Source organism: Myotis brandtii, unplaced genomic scaffold (assembly GCF_000412655.1).
Source record: "Myotis brandtii unplaced genomic scaffold, ASM41265v1 scaffold1852, whole genome shotgun sequence".
Taxonomy (NCBI): domain Eukaryota; kingdom Metazoa; phylum Chordata; class Mammalia; order Chiroptera; family Vespertilionidae; genus Myotis; species Myotis brandtii.
Window position 1 is genome coordinate 148,336 of NW_005356876.1, and position 9,887 is coordinate 158,222.

A 9,887-nucleotide genomic window follows, 5' to 3' on the forward strand; every position below is an offset into this window, starting at 1 on the left:
GCAGGCGGGGAACGTTGGAGTCCTCTGTCACTGAAGGAAGCAAGCCTCCCTGTTTGCATCAGCTGCCTGGCTGCCGGCCGCCATCTTGGCTGACAGTTAATTTGCATATCTCCCTGATTAGCCAATGGGAAGGGTAGCGGTCGTATGCCAAGTACCATGTTTCTCTTTTATTAGTGTAGACTAGAGGCCCAATTCATGAAGATTCGAGCAAGAATAGGCCTTCCTTCCCCTGGCTGCTGGCACCGGCTTCTCTCTGGCACCTAGGACCCGGGCTGCTTCGCTCTGGCTGTTGCTGCCACCCACCAGGACCAGGGCTACTTTGCTCCTGCCACTGCCAGGCACCTGGGACCAGGGCTGCTTTGCTCCAGCTGCTGCCTGGCATCTTTGCTCTGGCTGCTGCTGCCACTCACCGAGAGTGTGCTCCGAGTCGAGTGCCTCAGCCACTTGGAGCACACCCCCAACCCTGATGTGTGTCCTCTGGGGCTGGGGGCAGCACGCAGTTCCCTCCCACCCATCTGCGCGCGAAGCTCCTCCTGAGCAGTCATGATGCAGCCTCCTCCTGAGCCGGTCGTGATGCCTGACTAATTTGTATATTACCGCTTTATATATATATAGATGTTATTCTACTGAAATGCCATTTTCATGTTTCCTACTTTCAAGCCCATTAATCACACACACCTTAACTGGTAGAGTACATTGATCCCATAATTATAGCTTCCTCCTGGATATTTTTTGTATCCTGAAGGCTGGTTAAATATGTCACTCCTTGTATCCATGGCACCCGGTACTGATAACACTACATATTTCTTATCTCCCAACAAGGCTCTGGGCCTTTTCCTCAATCATGCATATCTATAGTGGCTAACACAAAACCCTAGAATTTAGATACTCAATAAGTGTTTGTTATCTTGTACCTTTTAACCAACTATAAAAATCAGAACGTCTATACCTAATAAGGACAGTATTGAGTTTCCAAGAAAGTAAATTCAAGAATACAAAGTTTAACCTCATTATTCTTAATTGGATCTGTAGTTTACAGAAATATTTTATAAAAGATGAATTGAGGTTGAAAATTAAAATGTATGTGAATTATCAAAAACAAATAAGACTCTTTGCCTTACCTTTTCCACATCGCCCAGGCCCTCAGTGTCCAGAAGGACCAGAGTGTGGTTGGGCTTGGAGGGGTGGGGTACACACCACATCCAGATGCCCTTGGTTTCAGATCGCACTGTGGAGCCCAGACAGAATCCTGCAAAGGAAGAGGAGAAAGCGTATACAGTAAGAGCAGATAGTCCAGGCTCCCCATAGGTTACAATGGTTAAACTTGTCAGAATGTGAGTGCCAGGCTGGGAGGAAGGTTGCTTTCATTTCAGCAAGGACAGCCTATCCAACCTTTATACATGTTCAGAACCTTTTCAAGAAACACTCTGTGCTCCCTATTCACTTCAAACTATCAATGGTTCAAGCAATGTCACATTTCAGAATTACTATAACCTCTATTGACCTTTATATTTTTTTCTGACATTGATGAGTTCCCTTGTCCTTCAGGTTCTGGTAGAGTTCCACCAGTGGGAGGCGCCAACATGAGACTAGAGGTCAGGAATATGGTCCTCTCACTTCCCCTTGGTGAGCTTTGGTGTCCCAGTGCCTCTGTTCCTCTCAGTGGGTCACAGCCCTTTCATTTAGCTCCATCCACAAGTGCTGGTCTTTGCCACATTCTGGTTTCACTTTTTGCTTGGCTGTTCAGGCTATAGGAGTGACTATAGTTCCCTGGCCATTGCTTTTGCCACCCTCTCGGTGCTTCCTCATCTCTAATTAGTTCTCTGTGACCTGCTTATGACTTTGTATGAGTCCCTCTATTAAACATTCTTCAGTTACCCTTTGAGAGGTTCTTGTGTTCCTGCTAGGACATAGATCAATAATTAGCTTTGTTGGATTTTCTTTCCCTTTTATTCCTGTATTTTTCTTATTTCTTTTCTCCTTTTCAAGAAATAATGAGTTTTGTTTTGTTCCCCCCCCCCCTCCGCCTCAGGTGGGGATATAATGGAAGTGAAGGCAGAAAATAACTGTGAAAGGTGCTAGCTCCTCTTTCAAAAGGCTTAAACCAACAGGTGGAGAGCATGCAATTGGTATATCCAAGAACCTGTGCCTGATATATCTTGTTTAACAGTTCAACATTTTTAACATCTGCCATAGGCCAATGTTTCTTCCAATGGGGAAGTGTTCTCCCCTGATGATTGGTCTAGAATTTCTCTATAGGAAAGACCAAGACAAAATGTTTTGTTAGAAACAAATGGGGGAAAAAGGAGAAATAAATGGGAAAGATTGTAAAACAAAAAGGAGAGGGGGAGAAAAAAAGGAAAGGGCGAGGAGTGAGACAAAAAGAAAGAGACACAGTGAGAGAAAGACAATGAGAGATATCTCTAGGAATCATTGGAGTTCAGTGTATTGAGGTTTAACCCAAAATGGTGCTGAGCTTATGAGACACAGAGGAAGATATTTGAAAATTAAAATGGTGTGTAGCCCTAGCTGGTTTGGCTTAGTGGAGAGAGCATCCACCTGAGGACTGAAGAGTCCTGGGTTTGATTCCAGTCAAGGGCAATGTCTGCATTGTGGGCTCGATCCCCAGTAGGGGGCGTGCAGGAGGCAGCTAATCAATGACTCAAATCATTGATATTTCTATCTCTCTCCCCTTTCTCTCTTCCTCTCTGAAATGATTAAAAATATATTTTTTAAAAATGGTGTGTGGTCTTCATAAAGAGAAATGAAGTACAGAAATGAGTTATAGGCAGATTACTCTAAAAATCAGTATGAACCAAAAGGGGCAACCTAATAAGAAAGAAAAATGACTTTAAGAAATAGAAACTGCAAAGAGTAAATTAATATGTGAAAAGATGCTCAAACTTTTTTATAATAAGGAAAATATTATGCACCTATATAAGTCACCAGATCATCAAATTTTAAACGTCTTTTACCAAATTTTTATGACATGGTGGAGAAGTCTCAATTACTGCTAATAACCGTATGCATTGCATATAAAGTTTGAAAAGCTGTTTGAAAATATCTAGAAAGGCTGACAACATTTATACTCCATGACTGGGCAATTTTATTTCTGGGTCTGTCACACAAGGTAAGTTTGTGTATTTGTGCACCAGGATATACAATTGAGGAGGTTCATATCAGCATCATTCAAAAAAGTAAAAAACTAGAAACAAAACCAATGTTCATCAACAAAAAATGGATAAATAAATTATAGTATCTTCTCACAATAGCATACTATAAAATAGTGAAAATAAATAAATTACAGATACATATAACAAACTTGATAAAACTTAAATTTTTTGTTGAGCAAAAGAAGCAAGATTCCAAAGAGTACCTGAATGGACTTTCCTTTATATAATATTTAAGCTATTCTTACAAATGCATACACAGCTTGTAAAACCACTTTTAAAAGGAAGAGTGAAAGCATGCTCCATGAAAATCAAAACATTGGTGAGCTCTAGTGAGGTGTCAGAGGGCACATCTAGGGCTTTTGGGTGCTGGTGATGTTTTGTTTCTTGATATGGACAGTGATTACACAGAGGATCACTTTATGTTTATTATTTTTGTATATGTGTATGTTTTGTGCACTCTTCTGTGTTATAGTTAACATATTGGAAAAGACTAGATACAGAAAAGAGGGTATAATTTAGCAAAGTTTTGCTTAGCAATGAAAAAAACTGGACGGTAGAACAAGTGAGAGGTGGCATATATAGAATATACTGCTGTCTGTTGTTCCTTCCATCTCTTTTTAAAAACAGAACATGTTGAACAATATTTGTGTCCTAGTTGAAAAGGCCCTGAAGTTTAGGGCAAAAGTGATGAGAGAGAAAGGAATAATTGTTGGAGCTGAGCTCCTCAGCAGAAAGAGTGGATGGGATCAAGAATAATGGGTGGATCTTTGGATTAAGTTGGGAACCCCTTGTTACTGGCTCAAAGAGTGGGATTTTGTGGAACAGTGGGGTTTAGGATATTTATTTGGTGGTGGCTGTTAGAACCTTTTTTCAGTGGAAGAAGTTAGGCTTTTTTTAAGATGACCCTGAAGGAGGCATGATCAGCCTGTGTTATCACTGTCTCTAAGCAAATGGCCCCCGCCCCAGAACAACACTCACCATGGTTCTGTCCTGCCAGGCGGTTCATCAGGTAGGATTTTCCTGTCCGATACAGACCTGCGATGGCCACCACCACCACAGGCTGAGAGATCTTGTCTAGAATCTCCAGTGCTGTTGGATTTACTGTCAGCTGATTATTCTGATTTTCCACCAGACAGATGGGGTCCATCATGGTGTTTCCAGAGGCCATGGTGAGCTGTAACCCAGAGCAACAACTCAGTACAACACAAGGTCCAGAATTCATATCTAATGGTTACACAAGTCACATGCTTGTCAGCTCTCTACCAGTATGTGTACAACTTATAAGTCAGATTTCTACATTTTGTATGTTTCTAAAAGATAAGTATTTAGCCTAGTGTGTCAAGGCCTGGCACAGATTCCTTATGTACATTATCATATTGATATTTAAATAAACCCTAATACAACCTTGCCCATATGATGCATAAAATGAATAGAATGAGCAAAACAAAACACTGATGATGGAGCTTTGAGAACATTAACATATGGGGGTAAGTAGAGGCAGAATGGGACATGCAGGAGATGAGAAGTGGCCAGAGAAGATTCGTGGAGTTCCAGAGTGATTGGTTTCTCATTAACTGCATACATTCTCTGAGCACCTACCATGTGCTGAGCACTGGTCAAAGTGCTCAGTATCAAGTGGTAACCAAAATGGATACCAATTCCTGCCTCATGGAGCTCTATTCTACTGGGAGGAGACAGACAATACAGAAAGCAAATAAGCAACATGCATAGTATATGTGTATTAGATGATGGAAAGTGCTCAGGAGAAAACAAGGAGGAGCTGAGATAGGGAGCATGGGGGCTGAATTTACATAGAGGATGGTCAGGAAAGGCCTCTCAGAAAAAGAAAAATAAATGTGCTCTGTGACCTTGAGGAGGACATTTGTAGTAAATCCTGGGAGCTGTTGCAGTTGGAAGATAGAAGACTTTGAGAGGAAGAAGAAGACAAAGAATGAGATTCCCTCTCAAAACACCACAATACAGATCTTTATAGGACCCAGATACAGTTATGAATGCAGGAATTTTTTTATTTAATCTAGAATAAAAGGACATTTTTTGTTTCTAGGCTGGCAGGGAAGAGGGGCTGTAGTCAGGGTGTTTTAGGGTGTACCCAGACCTGCCAGAGTCCCACAGCTGAGAAAGGTCCTACTTTACTGTTTCCATCACAGTGGGTGTTTCATGCAATCAAGGGACAGAAAGCAAAGTGATTTGACTGTCCCTTCACTTTCTCAAAGACAATCCTAAACAACATTCATGTGTTCCCTGCTCTCCTAGCTGTGCATTAGAAAAAGTTATTTCTCTGTCTTAGTTTGTTTTCCATAAAATGGCAACACTAAAACAAACAAACAAACAAACAAACACAATGTATTGGTCATTAAGGTCATTAGGAATATTAAATATATGATAAAGTTTATACTGCTCTTAAAATCATTGTGTTGCATACTGAATCCTATGTTAGTATTAATTAAAAAGTGAGTGTCTAAGAGGGTAGGGAGGTAAAGTTCTAAATGAAGGTGTGGATTTGGACTGAACAGTGACATTTCTTGATCCAGAGCAGTCCTGGGATGTTGAAGCACAGATTCTGGAGTGGCTACCAGTCTTCAAATCACTGACTGTCAATGAGACCTTGGAAAAGAAACTTACCTCTGTGAGCCTGCATTTTTTTAGTGAGATAGATAAAGCAAGAATTCCTGTCTGACTCATTCCTGTAGGGTCTGGTAACACACAGGGTCTCAAAAATTAATGATTAATGTAGAGCTAGGCATTGTGTTGAAATGTGTTTATATGTTCAGTAAGCTGCAAATTGCCACCAAATAATAAGGTATCTAAAATCTTTTCTCTGAAAATAACAATTTTTTAACACACTTTCTCTGTACTATTTCTCGCTCTCTTTTTTTTTTTTTCTAAAGGTAATTGGGAACAGAGTTGGGGAATAAATCATTAATCTTCTAGCGCTGTGACATGAGCAGGAGGAATTACAGAGTTTATTCCTTAGGCTGAATATTTAAAATTTTGGGTAGGAATAGATAAGTTAACACAATTTTTAAAAAATGTAAGTAAACTGTAATACCCAATCCAAAAGCTGTTAAGTTCAAATGAATAAGTGGAGTTAGTTGGTTTCCAAAGTTCCTCCTCAGGAGAGTCAGTCATCTGAAGTGATGGTGAAAACTACCCCAAACCTTGACTTCTCAGCAAGTATGACGGGACATTCTGAGATGGTTCTTGTAAAGACCACACATGAGAAACAATGCCTGGTAAACAAACACTCTTAGATCTTATAGTTAGTTCTAACAGTCGGTGATTAATTAAATTATTCTATATCACAGAGCTTTGTGCTCTCTTTGGAATATTAAGTATTGTTAAATACAAAAATAATCAGAGTCAACCTTTCAGGATGTAAATTGTCTGTAAGTTAAGGACCACCTTTTCTCTCAGTTTCTCCAGTGCCTGGAGATGGGGCGAAGATGGTGGTTGTGGTGCAGGGACAGTCTGAGGAGGGACAGGGAGATGGAGGGGGAGAGACTCCACCAGGAGCCTCTGCAAGTGGATGGGGTTTATTCCATCCATCCCAGGAAGGGTTTAGCCCCTTTTGGCATTTGAGAGACTATGGGTTCCTCCTCTCCCCATGGAGGGCTGTTTGTGTAGCCCTGGGAAGGTGCCAGAGGCACAGCTCACCCTGGAGACAAGGTGGATGAGCATTGGTCGCTTCACAGAGAGGCCTCTGATCCAAACACACACTGAGCTGCTGGTAGCCAGGCCCAGTACTAGCCTCCCGCTGTCCCCTGCCCTTCAGTGCCAAGCCTGCACTTTCAGTGTGAGGCTAGTGCTTGGGCACGTGTTGTTATTGTTGTTGTTAATGAACATGGGCCTGGAAGAGTTAGTTTAGTGGGAACCTACATGTCTTGGGTGCTGCAGACAGGGGACAAGTTCTCAGCAGTCCTAGCTCTTCCCTCCCTCACTCCTCCTGCATCTGGCTCCTCCCCATAATGACTATTCTCACTGGAAACTAAAAATAATGAAGATATTACATCCAAGCATTTAAGGGTCAGGTTGATTAGAACCCAAATCAAAATGGAAAGGACGCTGCTTTTTTGCTGTTAGAGAAGTAGGTGAGGAATGAAATTCATGCCAAGCCAAGGAGTTCAGAGGCAGAGTTTCCAGAAAGCAGGAACAAAACTGCTTGAGAGCACAGAGAGGTCAGGTAAACAAAATGTTGGCTTTAGCGATGCACCACAATGAGTTCTTTAAAGATAAACTTTTTAGTAACATAGTGGGACCAAATTCTACTTGTAAGGCTTAAGAAAGAAGTTGGCACTAAGAAATTGGATCTAGTGGATCTGGGCTATGTTTTATTTTATTTTTAAGAGTTTATTTTAAATTACAGTTGACATTCAATATTGTATAAATTTCAGCATACTACATAGCTGTTAGACATTTCTATAAGTTAAGAAGTGAAACCCCAAATAGGTCTAGTACCCACCTGGCAGTCTGCATAATTATCACAATAATATTGACTACATTCCCTAGGCTGTACTTTATATTCCTGTGACAGTTTTCTAACTGCCAATTTGTATCCTTAATCCCTTCCCCATTTCACCCAGCCCCATCTTTCCTCCACCTGGCAACCAGTACCTGGGTTACTTCTAAACCAAGAAATCCTCTCTAAAATAAAGCTCATATGTGTGACTAAAATGAATGGTGTTTTTGAAATAAAGTTCTTACCTGTTTTTTCTCCTCAGTGTAGGTTGGAGTGGTTTCTGTCACTTCTCTGTCTTTCACCAGATGGTTGGGCTTTTATTCACCTTTCTGATGTCATGTGACTTTCCGGAATTCCTAAAGACCCATTAATTAGAAGTGAAGGACTTAGAGTAATGTGAAACTGAAAGCACTGAGTACAAAGCACTAATTCAACAACCATCAAAGGAATTTCTGAAAGCTGTAAAAAAACAGAAGGGTACCTGGATTTCACAGAATTTCTTAACTAGTTCAGTTTGACAAAAGCTCTGCTCCTGGTGGGTGTGGTCAACAAAAGGTGGCTCCCTCTTCCCTGTTTCAAGCAGGATAAGGTGTGTCACTGGGAGAGGCAGGCCATCAGTATTTCTCATGGCCTCCAGCATTGAGTTGCAGAGACCAAATTCCTGGAGGCTGGGGCTCCCCACCTGCACCCAGCCCCACTCATAGAGTGAAGGCTCCAGCTGATGCATAGGTGGGAAGAAGGCTGGGGACTGAGATCACCTGGCCTAATCATCCTCCCCCTGTCTGACTTTTAGGAAGGTGTTTCCAACCTGGTAGAGGCAAGTAGAGTAGACCAGAGGCTACCACCCCTGTCCAGGGAGAGGCAGTGGCTCAGAGATATTTTCCCAGGGAGAGAGGCAGCCCATAATCACAGAGATCTCTGAATTTCTTCCCCAAAGAACTCATTTTATTTGAAACAGTGTGGGGACTTGAAGAAACTTTTACTTAGCAAATTGACTTTAGAAAAGACACAAAAGGAGGTTTTCAGCAGGAAGCAAGTGACCCTCGATGGTAATGCAAATCCATATAGAAAAACAGAGAGCAGCAGTAAGGGAATTGTGTAATTATAAAAGACAGTATAAATACAGATTTTCTCTCCTTTCTCCTCTTAACTGGTTTAAGAAGCAATTGTATACAACAATATGTATATATTTGTATTGCACGGTCTATTTCATACTTAAAAGTAGTATATTTAGCAATAGCAGAATAAAGGAGCTAAGTGGTTGCACAGCCTATTGAAATAAAGAGATGACACATGATGTTAATGCGAACTCATAGGAATACAGAGAAGCAGAGATTGTAAGAAAGATAGTTACTATAACAAGCCCTACACATTTATTCTTCCCCTTCAGCCTTTTTTTAAAACAGAAAATCATACAAATTGATAAGTATAAAAATGTATTGTTGGGGTTGTTACATATCTATATATATATAAAAGGCTAAGTGACCGGCAGACTGGCCGATTAGCCAGTAGGTATGATGTGCACTGACCACCAGGGGGCAGATACTCAGTGCAGGAGCTGCTGAGCAATAGCAACTTTGCAGTGTGCCTACTTCCCCTCTGGGGCCCCTTGGGGGATGTTGGAGAGCTGGTTTTGGCTCGATCCCCACAGGTCAGGCCAAGGGACCCCACTTGCTGGAGGGACCCCGCTCACTCTGCAGATGCCTTTCAAGCCCCACCACTGCCCCAGGTGTGGCGGGCAGGGAGGGACCTCGGGAGATTGGCTCCAGGGCACGTGCAGCCCGTCTCACCCAGTTTGGCCCCGCCAGCCACCTACTATTTCCTATCCTTTCAATGTGCACGAATCTGTGCACTGTGCCACTAGCCCTATATAATAAAAACTTATTATGCAAATTGTCCCCTCAACCGAGAGTTCAACCGTTCCCTATGACATGCGCTGACCACCAGGGGGTGGAACATGGTGGGTGTTGGTGATGCAGCTCTGGCAGCGGGCAGCAGTGGAGGCACTGCCAGCCTCGATGGGACCCCATGAGAGTGGGACTGCAGCAGGATGGTGGAGCAGGTGAGTGGGCAGCACCAGGCCAAGGCAGGTGCGAGTGGGGACCTGATCACCCCGCCAATTGCCCTGCAGATGGCAGCCAGTGGAGGTGGTGGGGGGCGGGGCCACTGCTTGGCACCCAGTCAGGCACAGGGCCCAGACCCAACCCATTGCCCCGCAGATGGTGACCAGCGGCCAG

General features: G+C 42.5%; 1 protein-coding gene across 1 annotated transcript in view; it reads right to left on the reverse strand.

Annotated features, from left to right (window-relative positions):
• LOC102262248 (guanylate-binding protein 4-like) overlaps positions 1-7,943 on the reverse strand; it is a 24,041-nt gene extending 16,098 nt beyond the window's left edge. Inside the window, 3 exon segments of the mRNA XM_014537939.1 lie at positions 1,122-1,249; positions 4,152-4,351; positions 7,899-7,943. Coding sequence (XP_014393425.1) covers positions 1,122-1,249; positions 4,152-4,341 — 318 coding nt within the window. The 5' untranslated portion in view covers positions 4,342-4,351; positions 7,899-7,943.
• Positions 7,944-9,887: the final 1,944 nt, after the last annotated feature.